General features: G+C 43.6%; 4 protein-coding genes across 4 annotated transcripts; 2 read left to right on the top strand and 2 right to left on the bottom strand.

The window, feature by feature from the left end:
* The first annotated feature begins 85 nt into the window (after positions 1 to 85).
* On the top strand, positions 86 to 8,980 carry LOC110496619 (cation channel sperm-associated protein 4). The gene is made up of 11 exons (XM_036953393.1): positions 86 to 336; positions 533 to 625; positions 877 to 1,020; positions 1,355 to 1,456; positions 1,596 to 1,693; positions 2,154 to 2,283; positions 2,639 to 2,775; positions 5,969 to 6,131; positions 7,700 to 7,914; positions 8,285 to 8,447; positions 8,579 to 8,980. The coding sequence occupies exons 1-11, from the start codon at positions 304 to 306 to the stop codon at positions 8,747 to 8,749; spliced, it is 1,449 nt and encodes a 482-aa protein (XP_036809288.1). The 5' UTR covers positions 86 to 303; the 3' UTR covers positions 8,750 to 8,980.
* Positions 8,742 to 11,631, bottom strand: LOC110496620 (GATA zinc finger domain-containing protein 1). The gene is made up of 5 exons (XM_021572618.2): positions 11,186 to 11,631; positions 10,416 to 10,538; positions 10,233 to 10,292; positions 9,925 to 10,108; positions 8,742 to 9,758 (listed from the first exon to the last, which is right to left on the bottom strand). Exons 1-5 carry the CDS (start codon positions 11,363 to 11,365, stop codon positions 9,586 to 9,588), a joined length of 720 nt encoding a protein of 239 aa, XP_021428293.2. The 5' UTR covers positions 11,366 to 11,631; the 3' UTR covers positions 8,742 to 9,585.
* A 268-nt stretch (positions 11,632 to 11,899) lies between these two features.
* On the top strand, positions 11,900 to 15,600 carry chrc1 (Chromatin accessibility complex protein 1). The gene is given in 4 exon segments (NM_001165203.1): positions 11,900 to 12,064; positions 12,409 to 12,535; positions 12,637 to 13,716; positions 15,347 to 15,600. Coding segments are annotated over 3 exon segments (348 nt in total). The 5' UTR covers positions 11,900 to 11,923; the 3' UTR covers positions 12,717 to 13,716; positions 15,347 to 15,600.
* Positions 15,601 to 15,608: 8 nt separating this feature from the next.
* Positions 15,609 to 20,069, bottom strand: si:ch211-57n23.1. Its single transcript, XM_036953394.1, has 3 exons — positions 19,922 to 20,069; positions 18,527 to 19,144; positions 15,609 to 15,992 (listed from the first exon to the last, which is right to left on the bottom strand). Exons 2-3 carry the CDS (start codon positions 19,072 to 19,074, stop codon positions 15,851 to 15,853), a joined length of 690 nt encoding a protein of 229 aa, XP_036809289.1. The 5' UTR covers positions 19,075 to 19,144; positions 19,922 to 20,069; the 3' UTR covers positions 15,609 to 15,850.
* Positions 20,070 to 20,807: the final 738 nt, after the last annotated feature.

A 20,807-nucleotide genomic window follows, 5' to 3' on the forward strand; every position in this document is an offset into this window, starting at 1 on the left:
AGGCTACTGGAAACTCCCTGTGATAAATATTGCCACCCAGTGGTGGAAACACATTGTGACACGTGTCTGCGTAATTAGAATATAGAATGGACGGAGGACTGAATGACGAGAACGCTACTTCAGTTCCAATCACCTGTTGCACGATTATGACATCTATCTTCTGGAGCGAGACCTTTTTGGTCAAAGATTCCTCAACATTCTTCATAATATTTTCAACTGGGCTGGTGAGACAAAAGCGGTAACGGGGTATAGCTTCCATGGCATTCACCTGAAAAATGGGTTGAAGGGAGAAGGCGCGAAAAAATGGATTACAGGAAACGCTTGATGATCCTCCAGGTAGGGCTAGACGAACTCCAAACGCCAGGGTAGGCCTATTGGCTGTTTTCGCTCTACCACCATGTCATCTATATGCTCTCTTTGTACATTTATTCAAGTGTATTATCTGCTTTGAACTTTTCCATATATTTGAACAACTTTTACAAAAGACTAACATGTTTTTGGGGCATCCAATTAACAATTTTTTATACTGCAGCGGGCGTCGGAGAGCACCGGGAGGAGGTGGTCCATACTAGAGCGCGATGAGGAGCCTGAGATGATCAACATCAGAGACATCACCCAGCAAAAGGTGTAGGCTATATTTATACTGTTGGGCTTTCACAGGTATGATTACTTATATAGTGAATAATGAGTGGGTTAACATAGAGAGATATACAGAGACATCACACTACTCAGTTTTTTCAAACTATTTTCAGACAGATCTTCATCACTGATACTGGTACCTGGGGAGATTATTCCATTATTTTCACCTGTCCAGGAGACAGGGGCTCCGGTTCAGCTAGATGAATACCAATAATGACCTCTGACTATACCTTATAGGATGACTCAGACACTGAGGACTATGTCTCCCAGGTGCTCATGGGTGCGCTGCTGGAGAACTTCCTGTTCAAATTACTCATCATCGTCATGATTGTCAGCAACTGCATCATTATGGCCTTCCAAACTGATGCTATCATTGCCAAGGTAAGTTATGGTCACTGAGGACATCTTGGTGTATGGTGTAATTGAACATTTTGTGTTGTGGATATGTGGTGGTGTAGGGATGTTATATGATGTACTGTTTTATCTTTAGCTCATTCAGTACATACATAGTTCACTGTTTTATCTATTGATTCATATGTAATGTGGATGCTTTGGTGTGTTTGGACCCCAGGAAGAGTAGCTAATGGGGATCCCTAAAAAATACAAAATACAAAGAGGTATTGTAGGCCTACTTTCAAACTGAAAGCTCATTTTATATGACAAGTCAACATATAAGAATGACCTGAAATGCTATGGTATGATTGGTTCATTGTAGAAGTATGACATTGCGTTCAGCATCTGTGAGCATATTATCCTCACCGTCTTCATCTGGGAGATCCTGGTCAAGTGGTACTACGGCTTCAACATCTTCTGGAAGGTAACGTCTGGTCAGGAGATTGATTTGACACAATCTATTACCTACTGTGGCCTTCTCAGAGACCATTGTGGTGTCATTCTCTCTCTCTCTCTCTGTCTCTCTCTCTCTCTGTCTCTTTGTCTCGTTTTTGGTATTTCAGAATGGCTGGAATGTCCTGGACTGTTTGGTCACTCTTGCTCTGATGCTTGGACCCCTGATCTTTCCCCAGGGTGGGGACAGTTTACTAAAGGTCATCAGGTGAAGGAGTACCCCTCACACTCTGCAGAAACGCATTAGTGGAAACGTAGGGTGTTCTCAGTGCAGGCCTGGTTGTAACTAGATATGTTTGAGTTGTGTCGGGGACAATTTTACACTTTTAGCTAACCTCAACCCTTTTTCTAATCTTAACCTAATTCTCCTAACCTGCCACGATAATTCTCCTAACCTGCCACGTTAATTCTCCTAACCTTAACCTAATTTAGTTTTAGGACAATATTTTTTTTGTGTGTCAAACTTCAACATGAAACATTATTTGTTGTGTAGTTGTTGTTGTGTGCTGCTTTCCCACTGGTCACACACCTGTTGAATCAACAGGGTTTCCACGTCATTTCAATGAAATGACGTTGAACCAACATGGAATAGACGTTGAATTGGCATCTGTGCTCAGTGGGTTGTCACTCCATGTTGTAATGTGTTATTTATTGTGTGTGTGTTCCAGGGTGTTGAGGGTAATCCGTAGTATCAGGGGTTTTGCCTCCATGCAGGGTATGGCTATGATGGTCACCGTCATTATGCAGTCCATTCCAGACATGGCCAACATCTTCTTCCTCCTCCTCATCATCATGCTTGTAGGTGTTAAATCATGTACAAATTCAACCTCTCACTCTTTCTAATTCTCTCTCTCTCACTTCATCATCATTCGTCTTAATCCATTACCACTTCTTCACCTCATTCTCGTGACTTTGAATGAGAAAAGAATCATGAGAACAGTCAAACTATAACGCCCCAGTTCTTGCTCTTGTTTCTAGTATTTAATATGTTGGTTTGTTACTATGGCCCCAGATGAGTGTGTGATGTTTCAAGGAGTGATATGTTGTCCCCTGTGTTTGTGATGGTGGGACATCTGCTCAGTTGTCCCCTGTGTTTGTGTCTCTCTGTGTTTGTGTCTAATGTCTCTGTTGATTTTCTGTCTGTGTCTGTCAGGTGTTTGCGGTGTTCGGCGTGACCCTGTTCAGTGCTGCTGTCCCATCAGCCTTTGGGGACCTGTTCTCAGCCCTCTACACCCTCTTCATCTGCATCACCCAGGACGGATGGATGGACATCTACAGGGAGTTTAAGGCGTAAGTGACACAAGGCCCTACATTTCCCCTCATCCAGTTCATACAGTATGTCCTTGGATAAAGACTACATTTCCCCTTATCCAGTTCATACAGTATGTCCTTGGATAAAGACTACATTTCCCCTTATCCAGTTCATACAGTATGTCCTTGGATAAAGACTACATTTCCCCTCATCCAGTTCATACAGTATGTCCTTGGATAAAGACTACATTTCCCCTCATCCAGTTCATACAGTATGTCCTTGGATAAAGACTACATTTCCCCTCATCCAGTTCATACAGTATGTCCTTGGATAAAGACTACATTTCCCCTTATCCAGTTCATACAGTATGTCCTTGGATAAAGACTACATTTCCCCTTATCCAGTTCATACAGTATGTCCTTGGTTAAAGACTACATTTCCCATCATCCAGTTCATACAGTATGTGTCCTTGGGTAAAGACTACATTTCCCCTCATCCAGTTCATACAGTATGTCCTTGGATAAAGACTACATTTCCCCTTATCCAGTTCATACAGTATGTCCTTGGTTAAAGACTACATTTCCCCTCATCCAGTTCATACAGTATGTGTCCTTGGATAAAGACTACATTTCCCATCATCCAGTTCATACAGTATGTGTACTTGGATAAAGATTTTGAAAAACAAGAGGAGATAATTTTATTAGTCTAATGCAGGTTAGTGTTTTTCATCATGAATCTTGTCTCCTATTGCCCTGGAAGAGGTGGTCTTCACAAATATCCCTTAAACAATGTAAATTACACTTTGGTCCTATTATTGCTCACACAGTTTCTATTTGGCGCAAAATTGAAAATCAAAATGGAATCAAAATGTCAGGCCCATACCCAACTCTGAATATATGTTGGGATGTTTAAATTATCTCGGCTCCCGAAAGGACTGATCTCTATTTTACACTGAACAAAAATATAAACGCAATATGTAAAGTGGTGGTCCCATGTTTGATGAGCTGAAATAAAAGATCCCAGAAATGTTCCATACACACAAAAGCTAATTTGTAAACAAATGAGCTTTTGTGTGTATAGAACACATGATCAGGATGATCATGCTGATTAAACAGCATGATCATTACACAGGTTCACCTTGTGCTGGGGATAATAATAGGCTACTCTAAAATGTGCAATTTTGTCACACAACACAATGGCACAGATATCTCAAGTTTTGAGGGAGCATGCAATTGGCATGCTGACTGAAAGAATGTCCACCTGAGCTGTTGTCAGAAAATTAAATGTTGACTTCTCTACCATAAGCCGTTTTAGATCATTTGGCAGTACGTTCAACCAGCCTCACAACCTCAGACCACGTATATGGCGTTGTGTGGGCGAGCGGTTTGCTGATGTCAACCTTGTGAACAGAGTGCCACATGGTGGCGGTGGGGTTATGGTATGGGCAGGCATAAGCTAATGACCACGAACATAATTGCATTTTGTAATCTAACATTATCTTTGTATAAGGCTCGTGAATAGGGACTGAGGGGGGGGGGCTGGGGTTCTCTTTTGTATTAATTTATCTTATTGTTGTTGTACCTGCAACCCCCCCCCCAAAAAAAATAAAAAGACTAAACTAAATAAAAAGTTGTTCATAAAAAAATAATGTTGTTCTGGAGGCAGCTCTGCAGTGGTCACTAGCTTGCACAGCCACAAAGTCATCAAATCTGCCTTTTAACTTAACCTTAACCACACTGCTGACCCTAATGCCTAACCTTAACCACACTGCTGACCCTAATGCCTAACCTTAACCACACTGTTAACCCTAATGCCTAACCTTAACCACACTGTTAACCCTAATGCCTAACCTTAACCACACTGTTAACCCTAATGCCTAACCTTAACCACACTGTTAACCCTAATACCTAACCTTAACCACACTGCTAACCCTAATGCCTAACCTTAACCACACTGTTAACCCTAATGCCTAACCTTAACCACACTGTTAACCCTAATGCCTAACCTTAACCACACTGCTAACCCTAATGCCTAACCTTAACCACACTGTTAACCCTAATGCCTAACCTTAACCACACTGTTAACCCTAATGCCTAACCTTAACCACACTGCTAACCCTAATGCCTAACCTTAACCACACTGTTAACCCTAATGCCTAACCTTAACCACACTGCTAACCCTAATGCCTAACCTTAACCACACTGTTAACCCTAATGCCTAACCTTAACCACACTGTTAACCCTAATGCCTAACCTTAACCACACTGTTAACCCTAATGCCTAACCTTAACCACACTGCTAACCCTAATGCCTAACCTTAACCACACTGCTAACCCTAATACCTAACCTTAACCACACTGCTAACCCTAATGCCTAACCTTAACCACACTGTTAACCCTAATGCCTAACCTTAACCACACTGCTAACCCTAATGCCTAACCTTAACCACACTGTTAACCCTAATGCCTAACCTTAACCACACTGTTAACCCTAATGCCTAACCTTAACCACACTGCTAACCCTAATACCTAACCTTAACCACACTGCTAACCCTAATGCCTAACCTTAACCACACTGTTAACCCTAATGCCTAACCTTAACCACACTGCTAACCCTAATGCCTAACCTTAACCACACTGTTAACCCTAATGCCTAACCTTAACCACACTGTTAACCCTAATGCCTAACCTTAACCACACGGCTAACCCTAATGCCTAACCTTAACCACACTGTTAACCCTAATGCCTAACCTTAACCACACTGTTAACCCTAATGCCTAACCTTAACCACACTGCTAACCCTAATGCCTAACCTTAACCACACTGCTAACCCTAATGCCTAACCTTAACCACACTGTTAACCCTAATGCCTAACCTTAACCACACTGCTAACCCTAATGCCTAACCTTAACCACACTGTTAACCCTAATGCCTAACCTTAACCAGACTGCTAACCCTAATGCCTAACCTTAAATTAAGATCAAAAAGTGTTTCATACATTTTTACAATATAGCCCATTTTTACTCTGCCGATATCAAAACGGAAATCACTCAGTTCTACCTCCAGGACAAGTCTCATGACAATTAACGTCAACCTGCTAATTGTAGTAAAATGGGGCTTAACATTTTGCAATAGAGTGAAAAGCTTATGTGAAAATGCCTACATATTGTAGACATAGTTCTATGTATTTTGTCCTTATGTGGTAAGTGTTGTCCTTTCTCTCTGCACTGTAGTGATGAGGGGCTGATGTACGGAGCTTCTCTCTACTTTTTCATCTTCCTCACTGGCGGAGCCTTCATCTTCGCCAACCTTCTCGTTGCCGTGGTAACCACCAACCTTGAGATCTCCATGCCCGACTATGATGAAAAGAATCCGAACGAGTGTTCGCCGGCGGCGGTTAGTCTGTCACTCTTTCCCTTTTCACATTTAGTGTTTGTCACATAGTGTTATTTATATCAAGGCACTGTCTGTAACGTATTTTTGACCCTCAAATGTGTATTGTTGATCAAATAAAATAAAATGTTATTTGTCACGTTGCCAAATACAACAGGTGTAGTAGACCTTACCGTGAAATTCTTACTTACAAGCCCTTAACCAACAATGCAGTTCAAGAAATAGAGTTAAGAAAATATTTACTAAATAAAGTAAAGTGGAAAAAAATACAAAAATGTAATAAAATTAAAAAGTAACAAGAAAATGACATAACAATAATGAGGCTATATACAGCGGGTACTGGTACCGAGTCAATGTGCAGGGGTACAAGTTAGTCGAGGTAATTTGAAAAGTGACTATACATAGATAATAAACAGTGGGGGGGGGGGGGGGGGGGTAAATGTAAATAGTCCGGGTGGCCATTTGTCTGGTTGTTCAGCAGTCTTATGGCTTGGGGGTAGAAGCTGTTAAGGAGCCTTTTGGACCTAGACTTGGCGCTCCTGTACCGCTTGCCGTGAGTTAACAGTCTATGACTTGGGTGACTGGAGTCTTTGACCATTTTTTAGGCCTTCCTCTGACACCGCCTAGTATATAGGTCCTGTATGTCAAGAAGCTTGGCCCCAGTGGTGTACTGGGCCGTACACACTGCCCCCTGTTGAGCCTCACGGTCAGATGCCGAGCAGTTGCCATACCAGGCGGTGATACAACCGGTCAGGATGCTCTCGATGGTGCAGCTGTAGAACTTTTTGAGGATCTGGGGACCCATACCAAATATTTTCGGTCTCCTGAGGGGGAAAAGGTGTTGTCGTGCCCTCTTCACAACTGTCTTGGTGTGTTTGGACCATGATAGTTTGTTGGTGATGTGGACAATAAGGAACTTAAAACTCTCGACCCGCTCCACTTCCACCCCGTCAATGTTAATGGCAGCCTGTTCGGCCCTCCTTTTTCCTGTATCTCATCATTGTTGGTGATCAGGCCTACCACTGTTGTGTCATCAGCAAACTTAATGATGGTGTTGGAGTTGTGCTTGGCAGAGCAGTCCTGGATGAACAGGGAGCACAGGAGGGGACTAAGCACGCACCCCAGAGGGGCCCCAGTGTTGAGGATCAGCATGGCAGATGTGTTGTTACCTACCCTTACCACCTGGGGCCGGCCTGTCAGGAAGTCCAGTTGCAGAGGGAGGTGTTTATTCCCAGGATACTTAGCTTAGTGATGAGTTTTGTGGTCACTATGGTGTTGAACGCTGAGCTGTAGTGAATGAACAGCGTTGTCACATAGGTGTTCCTTTTGTCCAGGTGGGAAAGAGCAGTGTGGAGTGCGATTGAGATGGCGTCATCTGTGGATCTGTTGGGGGGTATGCGAATTGGAGTGGGTCTAGGGTTTCCGACATCATGGTGTTGATATGAGCCATGACCAGCCTTTCAAAGGATTATTACAAGCTAGCTGCCATTCAAAATCATCAATACGACCACTGCTCTTTCGTAGTTCCCTGTGTATTTTGTCCTCTCTCCTCAAACCGTCCCCTCACACAGCTGATTCCAGAGGACACGGGAGGCTTGGCGGAACAGAGCACCATCCACATGGAGGAGGTGGTGACCAAGTCCAACATGACCCGGCGCCAGAAGCCCTGGAAGGCGAGCTGTCTAGAGAACCTGACCATGGACACCTTCGAGGAGCTGGCCCTTGTCACGGCTGCTATGCAGAAGAACATGGCTGCCTACAGGGAGATAAGACAAGAGCTGGACAGGTAGTGTAACGGAAGTCTCTGTTCTAGCTAAAAGCTATTGAAGCCACTATACATTTTTTCATCGTCCATCACAGTAACTGATTTACGTTTCCAATTGGCTCATTCATCCCCTCTCCCTGTAACTATTCCCCAGCTCGTTGCAGTAAATTATGTGTTCTCAGTCAATTTACCTGGTAAAATAAGAGTTCCATAAAATAAAGTAATTGTGATACCAAGAAATTATGTTTTTCAATCTCTATTTTTCTGAATTCAATTAGACAATTTTTTCTCCCTTATAAGTAAAGATGGTCTTTAATGAAAAACAAATGGTCTTTGTACAGTGGATGAATTGTAGGTATATGTCCGACCATGGGTATGTGTTTATCCACAGTATAGTGGAGGAGGTGCACAGCCTGTCTTTCAACGTAAAGCAAGAGCAGGAGGTGATGATGAGGAACCATATGGCTGCAACCCTCCAGGACAACCTATTGAATAATGATATCGCCACAGGCCGCACCGGAGACATACTGTCCACCCTCATCACCCTGGAGAAGGTAGGAAGGCAGTGGACATAGCACCCTATTCCCTATGTAGTACACTCATTTTGACCAGAGCTTTATGGTTACACAATAGATTGACTCTTCCTAGAGTTGTCGATAAGCTTACATTCACTATTCTGTTACAGGCTCATGTCATAGACTCGAACACAGCATCTGCTCACCTGTTCCAGAAGGGGAACATGCGTCACACAGCCATGAGGCTGTCCATGGACAGCCCGATGTACTACCAGTCTACTTCTACACATATGGATGCGGGACACAGTAACACTCCCAGCACACACCACAACACAGGCTGAACATACTTTTAATAGGAATTTCTTCATGTCCCAAATCATTTGGCTTTACTGATTAGCTGAAATGGTCTCAAAGATAATGATAGATTTACATGGCTAAATCAGACTCAGGCTTGCTGCACACATTTCCACATGCAGCTCAATATTAACCATGTAATGTGACATCAAGGAAGAGTTAGTTTCTTGATAAAAAAAAAAGACTGGTGACTGAGGTAAATGATCATAAAGGTTTCACAAAGTGTCTAAAATATATACCAAAAGGGATAGAACTTGGGAGTCTATTAAAAGCATCTTTATAAATACTTTGTTTTATTTTTAGGTATAACACGTAACATGTATTGCACAGATGTCTAAATAAAAATGATATGTTGTTTGAAAAACATTCCAGTACAAAGCTTATGAAAAAGGTATTTTCCACATTTATTACCGAATAAAAAAAGTAAATCCCATGTCTGACTGTCACCTCAGGATGATCATTTCATGGGTCCGTCCCTGTACTGTTGGAAGGGTTTGACTTAGAAGGGTTTGTAAACGTTGAATTACAAACACTTTCAATATTCAGACTATTATAATAATAATAATTATTATGTGGGTGTTTATATTTGTCCCATTTCATACATGTACAAGTGTGTATTAATACACGTGTGAATTGGAAATGTGTTTTTTTAGCATGTCCCAACTCACCCTGAACCACTCTCACGAGTAGGTCATGGCCGGGGTCTGCCATTATCAACGGCGACCCTGGAGCAATTTGGGTCAAGTGCCTTGTACTAGCAGACTAACAGACAAAGTTAATATCTTCATGTTAATTGACCCAGCGGCTAATTGCTGTTGCCAAATTATTCTTTGATAGCGATGGCCGGCGTGGGTCCAATATGAGTCCAGATGTAGCCTTTCTCTGGACGGATAGGAATGGTGGGATAGGGGCAGCTCCTGGACTTGAAGTACTCTGAGGGGGCGTGGCACACAAACTCCAAGTACTCCATCTTCCTGGGTAGATCCTCCTCTGGACCTATAGATACAATCAGAAAATCAGTAATGGAAACATCAGCTAGTAGTGGTCTTTTGAGTCTACTGTGACATTACTCCCAAATACACAATGTTCAGAAAGAGACCACTTTTATTTCTGTGTGCTCAAATGTAACTTAAATAAATATTTAGGTTCAATCATCACTCACCAACAATGTAAGTGGCTGGATCAAACAGGTCCTGAGGACTGGCCTGGGTTGGTATCAACCAAGTCAACGCGGCACTCCTCTCACAGTACTGGTCCTGGATGAAACCTCTGATCTGTGCATAGTACGGCCTCCCATCATCCTCGTCTGTCACTTTGATGACGTCTCCCATCTGATAATACACACCCTGCACAATGACACGAAGGCAGAACGATTGTTGACAGCTATCTGTGGCATACATTATACAACAGATACGTTTGTTATGTTTGCTAACATATTGTACAGAAAGGATTTATAAAAAGTAAACATACCTTATAAAAGACTGATTCTGATGTGATGATTGTGGAAACAGATTCTGGTGCTTTGATTGGCTGTGTGTGTGAGGGGGGGGGGGGGGGGGGGGGGGGGGGAGGAGCTTAGATTTGAACCCCTGTGATTTCTGACAATCCAACACAAAGATAGTTCCTGTGTATTAGAACTAATAATATACTTACATTTTTTAGTTTGAATATGTGTCTTCTGCCTTTTCCTTTGGTAGACACCTTTTTTTCAGAGGCAGGAGCTTTGTACTTTGTGCTCCTCAACCGTGCTGATCTCCTGTGGATCTCTTGTTTAGACTGTGGGCAAGATGTGTCAAATACCAATATTACATCTCCATCAGGGTGACAATGTGTAAACATGCATATATTGTTAGTATGGAGTTACAGTCACTAAGGGGAGCACAGCACAGTACATTATAGTGCAGGCCTATGTACACTGAGTGTACAAAACATTAGGAACACCTTAATATTGAGATGCACCCGCTTTTGCCCTCAGAACAGCCTCAATTTATCGGGGCATGGACTCTACAAGTTGTCAAAAGCATACCACGGGGGTGCTGGCCATGTTGACTCCAATGCTTCCCACAGTTGTGTCAAGTTGGCTGGACCATTCTTGATGCACATGAGAAACTGTTGATCGTGAAAAACCCAGCAGCGTTGCAGCTCGACACACAACCTAGTTCCATACCCCGTTCAAAGGCACTTAACACTTTATTCTTGCCCATTCACCTTCCTCGGAATGGCACACATACACAACCCATGTCTCACGGCTTAAAAATATGTATTTAACCTGTGTCATCCCCTTCATCTACTGATTGAAGTGGATTTAACAGGTGACATCATCAATAAGGAATCAGCGTTCACCTGGATTCACTTGGTATGGAAAGAGTAGGTGTTCCTAATGTTTTGTACACTTAGTGTATGTGCTCAAAACGACAAACAACCTGCTTGCCCCCGCCATTATTCTGTAGTGTGTTGGAGGACACCGAGGGTCCAGATGCTCCACTGCTGGTGCTCTTCCCCGTGCAGTTATTGCACAGGATCTCTCCTTGGTTTCCCTTTTTCCACATAGACGATGAGTTTGTTTTGCAGACAGCGCAACATGGTTTCAAACCCAGAGGCATCTTGAACGTGTTGGCCAGTGAAATGATGAATGCAGAAGCTAGCTAGCTAGCTATTTAGCTAACTGCTTTCTGGCTAACAACATCAGCAACAAAAAAAGAGCCACTCGTCCGCTCGCGCAGACAAACAGATACAGAATGCAAATAAAACCAGCAATAATCGAAAGCTATGTTTAAAGGAACAACACAGATAACCTGTCCGTAAAATGTATTTTCCTTCTTTCAGATAGTTAGTGACGTGTTGGAGCAGTTAAAAGTGTAACGTTATTGCGCCACCTACTGTGATGGAGTGTATCGGCAGCCTTATTTATCTAGCAGGCAGGCTTATAAACGCTTAGATACTTCTTTGTAAAAATCAAGCAAAAAACGATAATATTGTCTGAAACAGAAGTACATACGGTAGCTAGCTACATTAGTTTTGGGTGAGAGAAGAAAAAAAAACGATCCAAGCACTTTTACTACGTCACTGATCAGGAAGTAGTGGGGAACTTCCACTCCTCGCAACTGTATATCAACGGTTGCTACCAGTACCACTGAAGAAATTTCCTTATTCATGTCAAAATGTCTGGAGACAACGTTAATCATGCATCTAACAGCAAAGGCATCTCTCTTCCAATGACTCGCGTGAAAATGATCATGAAAAGTTCTCCCGACGTCTCAAGCATCAACCAAGAGGCTCTTCTCATCACCACCAAAGCAACAGTAGGTTGAATTCAGTTTACTTGCGTAGTTATGCTAGCTAGCCAATAGCTAGGTCTGCTAGCTAGTTTTGCAGCATTTTCATATAGGCAGTGCTAGCTAGCTACTTCCATTAGTTCAAGCTCGTGAAGAAGGTAGCTAGCTAACCCTGAATGGCTGTAACAGTTAGCCAGCTAGCCCTGCACTGACATGGCTGTAGAGCCTCAACCAAAATAGGATGTAAACCCTAATGTCTGAATGTCTTTGCCTTGTAAATTGAAGACTGGCCTCCATTATAGTGTCACTCTTAATAAATGGGAACTGTCCTATGTAATAACAATTTCATTCATAACACTCGTGTCTTGTAGGAACTGTTCGTTCAGTACTTGGCTCTGTCCTCGTTCAACAATGGATCAGGGAAAGACAATAAGACACTCTTGTACAGTGATCTGGCCAATACTGTTGAGGGAACAGAGACTTTTCAGTTTCTCACAGGTAAGAACTAGTGTTGCCACCACCACGTGACTTACATTCTCTTCTCTCTGAGCATACAGTAGGTAGTCAATATTGACTATCTGTTCATTATACCGTTGCAGATATCCTACCAAAGAAGATCTTCGCTCGAGATTACCTGAAGCTCATAGAGGAAAATCCAATTGAGGAAGCAGACAATTGAAAAGACATGCAACCCTTCAAGCAATAGTGGTTGCTAGAATGGAGTCTGAAGCTTTTTTTCTCCAGCTCATTCCATACTACTTCCAGGCGATGCTATTATGTAGGCCAACACCTTCCCTGAGACGTACTAGAGTATATTATGTTTACTACCATTAGTTGCCCAGTCTTCCAGATAATGGTCATTCAGTTTGGGGTCAGAAAGAATCAGTATGTGAGTTGACTACAGATAAACCATTAAAATCATAATCATATGTTGACCATGATACCACCCCCATATTCCCCGCTACAGCAATCACCTGCTGCCGAAGAGAAACATCTGTGCTTCCTCTGGTTTTGATACCACTCAGTGCAAATAGTGCAAGCTTTTATCTGTTTTGGGCATTATTTTTCTAAACAAGATCTTGAAGCAAAGGTTGAACAAATCAGGTGCTTTAAAAATATATATATATTCCATACATATATTCCAGTTCTCAGGTCAAACCAAATTGACTCATTGTGTCCTTTTTATAAAGAGGAACCCCAATGCACAGTCTTTGCTAATGCAGACTATCTACTTTGACTTTTTGTATTATATACCTTTCATTCATAAACAATGTTTAACTTATCTTTAGAGATCTACACATGCAAACTGATTCCTTTTAGCAACGTTACTGAGTATAAAAGACACTTTAGACTTTTGCTGTGTTTAATGTGATATGTACCATATTACTCAGTCAAAACCCATTGGTAGTTTCAGTACTGGGTGGTTGCGGGCAGCACTAATTTAATATTGAATCTCTAATTTCATTTTTTAGTAACAGCTCCTCTCAGATTGTAATGAATATACGCAAGGACAGGCATTGCAATATTTAGGTTTATGTGAAAAAAATAAATCAGACTTAATGTTACATTTATTAAATCAGTCTAAATATGCCACTGTGTGTGGTTGAACTATAAAGCAGGCTACTGTAACTGCTAGCGTGTATGGTCTCAAAAATGGAAAGAATGCACTGAACTTGAACCTCTGTATATACAGTGCCTTGCGAAAGTATTCGGCCCCCTTGAACTTTGCGACCTTTTGCCACATTTCAGGCTTCAAACATAAAGATATAAAACTGTATTTTTTTGTGAAGAATCAACAACAAGTGGGACACAATCATGAAGTGGAACGACATTTATTGGATATTTCAAACTTTTTTAACAAATCAAAAACTGAAAAATTGGGCGTGCAAAATTATTCAGCCCCTTAAGTTAATACTTTGTAGCGCCACCTTTTGCTGCGATTACAGCTGTAAGTCGCTTGGGGTATGTCTATCAGTTTTGCACATCGAGAGACTGAATTTTTTTCCCATTCCTCCTTGCAAAACAGCTCGAGCTCAGTGAGGTTGGATGGAGAGCATTTGTGAACAGCAGTTTTCAGTTCTTTCCACAGATTCTCGATTGGATTCAGGTCTGGACTTTGACTTGGCCATTCTAACACCTGGATATGTTTATTTTTGAACCATTCCATTGTAGATTTTGCTTTATGTTTTGGATCATTGTCTTGTTGGAGGACAAATCTCCATCCCAGTCTCAGGTCTTTTGCAGACTCCATCAGGTTTTCTTCCAGAATGGTCCTGTATTTGGCTCCATCCATCTTCCCATCAATTTTAACCATCTTCCCTGTCCCTGCTGAAGAAAAGCAGGCCCAAACCATGATGCTGCCACCACCATGTTTGACAGTGGGGATGGTGTGTTCAGCTGTGTTGCTTTTACGCCAAACATAACATTTTGCATTGTTGCCAAAAAGTTACATTTTGGTTTCATCTGACCAGAGCACCTTCTTCCACATGTTTGGTGTGTCTCCCAGGTGGCTTGTGGCAAACTTTAAATGACACTTTTTATGGATATCTTTAAGAAATGGCTTTCTTCTTGCCACTCTTCCATAAAGGCCAGATTTGTGCAATATACGACTGATTGTTGTCCTATGGACAGAGTCTCCCACCTCACCACTTGTTGTTGATCTCTGCAGTTCATCCAGAGTGATCATGGGCCTCTTGGCTGCATCTCTGATCAGACTTCTCCTTGTATGAGCTGAAAGTTTAGAGGGACGGCCAGGTCTTGGTAGATTTGCAGTGGTCTGATACTCCTTCCATTTCAATATTATCGCTTGCACAGTGCTCCTTGGGATGTTTAAAGCTTGGGAAATCTTTTTGTATCCAAATCCGGCTTTAAACTTCTTCACAACAGTATCTCGGACCTGCCTGGTGTGTTCCTTGTTCTTCATGATGCTCTATGCGCTTTTAACGGACCTCTGAGACTATCACAGTGCAGGTGCATTTATACGGAGACTTGATTACACACAGGTGGATTGTATTTATCATCATTAGTCATTTAGGTCAACATTGGATCATTCAGAGATCCTCACTGAACTTCTGGAGAGAGTTTGTTGCACTGAAAGTAAAGGGGCTGAATAATTTTGCACGCCCAATTTTTCAGTTTTTAATTTGTTAAAAAAGTTTGAAATATCCAATAAATGTCATTCCACTTCATGATTGTGTCCCACTTGTTGTTGATTCTTCACAAAAAAATACAGTTTTATATCTTTATGTTTGAAGCCTGAAATGTGGCAAAAGGTCGCAAAGTTCAAGGGGGCCGAATACTTTCGCAAGGCACTGTATTTTCTACAAGTGTTTGTAACAGCAATTTCATCCCCTCTAACGATTGAGACTTGCCTTTTGTATGTTTTTGTGTTCCATAGTTTAGTTAATGAAAATAAAATATTCATGCTCTACAGATTGTCATTCCCTATTTGTGTTCTATTGTTTTCACCTTGTTGCAACAAAGCATTTACATAAATGTTACAATTTTATACCACACTGTATGAGTGTCACAGTTTTACTTCAATAAATAACATCTCTTTCTGGAACGGGTGTGCATGCTGAGTATAAAAATATTTTATTTCCATCAAAATCTCCCTGATGCTGTAGGCTTTGCATGCAGTTTGGGTTTCAGATAGGAATGTGACTACGGAAGAATAAAATACCTAGTTCATATACAAAGAAAGTGCACCTCATGTTTTGTAAAGGGTTTTTTAACCTGAGTTTGCATGCATTGTTAGTGGGATATATTACATGATGGTACAGTTCATTCAAAAAAATATCCTGAAGAACACATTCACTGTGCCATTAGTTTGTCAAGTCGGAGTTGCATGACGTGTAAAGACTTCTCTAGGCTAGAGAACTGTTTCTCTAGGAGGGCTGCCACGTTGTCTTTTCCGTTGATGGAGTCCTTCGTTTTGGCAATGTGCTCCTTTATACTAGAAACAGACAACAAAAAAAAATCACAAAAGGTTCTCATACACATGAACATAAAAACATGTTTCATACATTTTACTATAACAATGTACTCTTTGAGCTCCTAAATATTTACATCGACACACTATCAATTACACATGAGTATTTAGTTGTGTATTTTGTGTGCGACTGTTCTTGTCTATCAGTGTAACAGTGTTTTGTTACATGTCATGTGTTATGTTTTTGTGTGGACCCCAGGAAGAATAGCTACTGCTTCGGCAAAAGCTAATGGGGATCCGAATAAACAAATACCAGCGGGATTGGTTCAAACTGTATCGTACTAGAAAGAAAAAGTCTGATCTCATTCAATTGCATTGTAATGAATCTCATACCAGGACTTTGATTCAGCCAGATGTGGGGAGGACTGAAGAAGTAGAACGTGAAATGATTCAGGCGACTGTTCCCGCTCTGTTCTTAGACCCCTCTACTCAGTAGGACAGGTCCTGACTAGTGGTTGATCATGCATGACTTCATCTGCTAGGAATTCAACAATGCTGGTTGGAGCAGAAAGCTCCACATACCCTTCTTTTTCTGCATTGCTTGCTTTTGGGTGTTTTAGGATGGGTTTCTGTATAGCACTTTGACATTGGCTGATGTAAAAAGGGCTTTATAAATACATTTGATTGATTGATTGACCCTTTAGTTCCCTCACTCCCCTACACATTATCCTGCTTGCACAAGTCCCTAGAGGAAGTAACCTCAATTCCCTTTGATGAACAAGCTTCTACAATCATTGAATTTCTCAATAGTTTTACTATGCCTTCAACAAACAGTGTTAAAAAAAACATTGATATATATGACTGTTTGAGTATTCATTCCTTAGGAGTAAAAATAAAAGCAAAACTACCATGCCGTCCTGTTTAACACAAACAGCACGTGGAACAAGACTAGGGGCCAACTCAGTGCTGTGGTGCAGTGAGTGAATCTACCCCCTCACCCTGAGAAGGTCCAGTGCTCTGTCCCCTCACCCTGAGAAGATCCAGTGCTCTGTCCCCTACCCCTCACCCTGAGAAGGTCCAGCGCTGTCCCCTCACCCTGAGAAGGTCCAGTGCTCTGTCCCCTCCCCCTCACCCTGAGGAGGTCCAGTGTTCTGTCCCCTCCCCCTGAGAAGGTCCAGTGCTCTGTCCCCTACCCCTCACCCTGAGAAGGTCCAGCGCTGTCCCCTCCCCCTGAGAAGGTCCAGTGCTCTGTCCCCTCCCCCTGAGAAGGTCCAGTGCTCTGTCCCCTCCCCCTGAGAAGGTCCAGTGCTCTGTCCCCTCCCCCTGAGAAGGTCCAGTGCTCTGTCCCCTCCCCCTGAGAAGGTCCAGTGCTCTGTCCCCTCCCCCTGAGAAGGTCCAGTGCTCTGTCCCCTCCCCCTGAGAAGGTCCAGTGCTCTGTCCCCTCCCCCTGAGAAGGTCCAGTGCTCTGTCCCCTCCCCCTGAGAAGGTCCAGTGCTCTGTCCCCTCCCCCTGAGAAGGTCCAGTGCTCTGTCCCCTCCCCCTGAGAAGGTCCAGTGCTCTGTCCCCTCCCCCTGAGAAGGTCCAGTGCTCTGTCCCCTCCCCCTCACCCTGAGAAGGTCCAGTGCTCTGTCCCCTCTCCCTCACCCTGAGAAGGTCCAGTGCTCTGTCCCCTCTCCCTCACCCTGAGAAGGTCCAGTGCTCTGTCCCCTACCCCTCACCCTGAGAAGGTCCAGTGCTCTGTCCCCTACCCCTCACCCTGAGAAGGTCCAGCGCTCTGTCCCCTACCCCTCACCCTGAGAAGGTCCAGCGCTCTGTCCCCTCCCCCTCACCCTGAGAAGGTCCAGCGCTCTGTCCCCTACCCCTCACCCTGAAAAGGTCCAGTGCTCTGTCCCCTCCCCCTCGCATTGAGAAGATCCAGTGCTCTGTCCCCTCCCCCTCACCTTGAGAAGGTCCAGTGCTCTGTCCCCTCCCCCTCACCTTGAGAAGGTCCAGTGCTCTGTCCCCTCCCCCTCACCCTGAGAAGGTCCAGTGCTCTGTCCCCTCCCCCTCACCTTGAGGTCCAGCGCTCTGTCCCCTCCCCCTCACCCTGAGAAGGTCCAGCGCTCTGTCCCCTCCCCCTCACCCTGAGAAGGTCCAGTGCTCTGTCCCCTCCCCCTCACCTTGAGAAGGTCCAGTGCTCTGTCCCCTCCCCCTCACCTTGAGAAGGTCCAGCACTGTCCCCTCACCCTGAGAAGGTCCAGTGCTCTGTCCCCTACCCCCTCACCCTGAGAAGGTCCAGCACTCCATCCTCTCCCCCTCACATTGAGAAGGTCCTGCGCTCCATCCCCTACCCCTCACCTTGCTACTGTCCTGCGCTCCATCCCCTCCCCCTCAACTTGAGAAGGTCCAGCGCTCCATCCCCTCCCCCTCACCTTGAAGGTCCAGTCCTCTGTCCCCTACCCCTCACCTTGAAGGTCCAGTCCTCTGTCCCCTACCCCTCACCTTGAGAAGGTCCTGCGCTCCCTTCCCTCCCCCTCACCTTGAGAAGGTCCTGCGCGCGCGCGCTCCCTCCCCCTCACCTTGAGAATGTCCAGTGCTCAGTCCCCTCCTTCCTCTTCTCCTCCAGTGTGAGGAACACCTTCTGCATGGTCTCTGTCGTCTCTGTCACGTTCAGGTAGTCCGCCCTCACCACCTGCAAGTCCTCCAAGGCCTGCTGTTTAAACGAGGCTGAAGTTCCCCCTTCTACCACCACCTCGCTGGCCAGGGACACCGCCTGCAGGGCCGCCCTATTCTGGAGCACCAGCAGACGAGACTGCTCAAACTCCTCCGGCCCGGCGATGTCGTCCCAGCAGACTGGGGAGGCAGAGGGCAGCCAGAAGCGCTGGGAGCAGTTGACAGGATTCCCCGGAGTCTCTGTCACAAATGGGCTGTCGGCGGGGAAGCTGTGGAGTAGATCCTGAAGGTTGAAGGAACCGGAGCCCCACTCCCAGTCTCCCTGCATGGGCTCCCCTGACTCAGGGTCGGGCGTGGGTCCCACCTCTGCCCCCACCGGGCACCAGGCACTCAGGAGGCAACAGGAGAGGCAGAGCCAAGCCCAGCTAGTTGTTCCATCGTGGAGCCACTTCATCACAATGTAGCTGGACTAGTCTTGTTCCCCAGCAGTGTGTCTATTAGCCTGGCAAGCAAGGCTACTGGGCCTGAGGAGTAATGCAATGGGCATTGTCATTTAGATAGGCCTAATTTGTGCCGCTAGAAATAAACATGGTACTAGTCCAGCAGTGAATCATTCATCCAGGAAAACATGAGCTCATTTCCAAGCCACAGGACTCTTTGTTTTGAACATTACAGTTCACAGTAACTTTTCTGTATTTCTCACATATAATATGTTCTGCAGACAGAGGTTAGTGACTTTAATCCGTTCTTGAACAACTTTCACCAATTTTTTCCTGTGTATTTTCTTCCTACCAGTAGGGTGGTCTAACAGTAATGTTTGGCATGGTGGCACTAGGGCAGACTGTCTAAACACGGAAAACTGGTATGTCCTTGCTGCAGGCGATAAAATGTGTTTAAAAATATTTCCCTGGTACTTACAGTACAAATGCAAGCCTATAAAGCTTTGCAATAATGTTGTGGGACCATCACTGTTAAACACATCTTAATGAAACCACCTGGACATGGGTGAAATATAAACAACTAAATGCAAACCCAGTGGGCTACTCCACTGCTTATGTTATGAACAAAATCATTTAGATATTTGGTTCCAACGAAATTGGGGTCAATCGAATCATTACCGACAGGCGGTGGAAAATAATCCTAATCGTTCCAACACTGCAATCGGTACATTCTGCAAACGGTCATAATTTGTCGTATCTTCCTGTTTATACAATATCTTCGCTAAACTGTCAAGCAAAGCAACAACATACTTACAAATGTAATCAAACGGCGTATTGCAAATTTCTTAATGCAAAGATTACCTTATAGAAGAAAATTCCGGAGACGTACGCAGTTTAGTCCGTCGCTGGTGCAAGTGAAGTCAAATTACACATGGTGAGTTTTTGGAAAGTATGACTCGCTCTCTCCCTCTTTCTCTCAGCGGTTTGAACAGCCTGGTGTCAGAGCATTTCGTATTATTCTGTACGTAAATCCGAGGCATAATTTAGTATGATATGCATGTTACATTTCGCAAGGTATATATTAATTTGTACATGTTCACCACCCATTTCGTATGATATGTTACGAAATCCAGCTAGGTGGCTAACGTTACCTAGACTAGCAGTTAGGTTTAAGGTTAGCTAAAATGGTTTGGGTTAGCTAACATGTTAAGTAGTTGCAAAGCAGCGAACAATTAGTTGAAAAGTAGCTAATGAACAAAAATAGTCCATGATCCGATTTGAACTCTCAACCTTTGGGTTTCTAGACGTTCGTGTTATAGGCTCACCCACCCAACATGTGTTTGCCTTGAGTAACCATCTGCCTTATGTAAGAATATCCCGGATTTACGTTTACTCTGTTACGTCTAGTCTGACACCAGGCCGAAGAACAAGAAAAGCACCATGAATTTGTCGAATACCAACAGACTGCGATTTTGTAGTGTAATTTTGCTTGTAAAATTGGTCATTTTACTTACCTGGTTTACTTACCTAAATTTGTCCTTTTACTTACCTGGTTTATGTGGTACTGCCAGCTGTAATTTTAGATGCCAACTAATAAATAATTTGTCCTCCATATCTTCTGAAAGTTGACTTAATACGATATATATTGTGCGCAGGTTGTGTCCTGCAGATGACATGGACTCAAGTAGAATACATGGGAAAAAGTCGTCCCCAAATTCAAGTTTGTCAGTTGATTGTATACCCCAAA

Source organism: Oncorhynchus mykiss, chromosome 18 (assembly GCF_013265735.2).
Source record: "Oncorhynchus mykiss isolate Arlee chromosome 18, USDA_OmykA_1.1, whole genome shotgun sequence".
NCBI lineage: Eukaryota > Metazoa > Chordata > Actinopteri > Salmoniformes > Salmonidae > Oncorhynchus > Oncorhynchus mykiss.

Excerpts from the sequence above, each read along its gene's own strand:
- si:ch211-57n23.1 (XM_036953394.1), bottom strand. The coding sequence starts at position 19,074 with ATGAAGTGGCTCCACGATGGAACAACTAGCTGGGCTTGGCTCTGCCTC. Across the intron at positions 15,993-18,526 it reads GAGCACTGGACATTCTCAAG|TATAAAGGAGCACATTGCCA; the intron begins GTGAGGGGGAGG and ends GTCTGTTTCTAG.
- LOC110496619 (XM_036953393.1), top strand. The coding sequence starts at position 304 with ATGGATTACAGGAAACGCTTGATGATCCTCCAG. Across the intron at positions 1,457-1,595 it reads GCTTCAACATCTTCTGGAAG|AATGGCTGGAATGTCCTGGA; the intron begins GTAACGTCTGGT and ends TTGGTATTTCAG. Across the intron at positions 6,132-7,699 it reads ACGAGTGTTCGCCGGCGGCG|CTGATTCCAGAGGACACGGG; the intron begins GTTAGTCTGTCA and ends CCCCTCACACAG.
- LOC110496620 (XM_021572618.2), bottom strand. The coding sequence starts at position 11,365 with ATGCCTCTGGGTTTGAAACCATGTTGCGCTGTCTGCAAAACAAACTCA. Across the intron at positions 10,293-10,415 it reads ACATATTCAAACTAAAAAAT|CCAATCAAAGCACCAGAATC; the intron begins GTAAGTATATTA and ends TCACACACACAG. Across the intron at positions 10,109-10,232 it reads CAGAATCAGTCTTTTATAAG|GGTGTGTATTATCAGATGGG; the intron begins GTATGTTTACTT and ends GTCATTGTGCAG.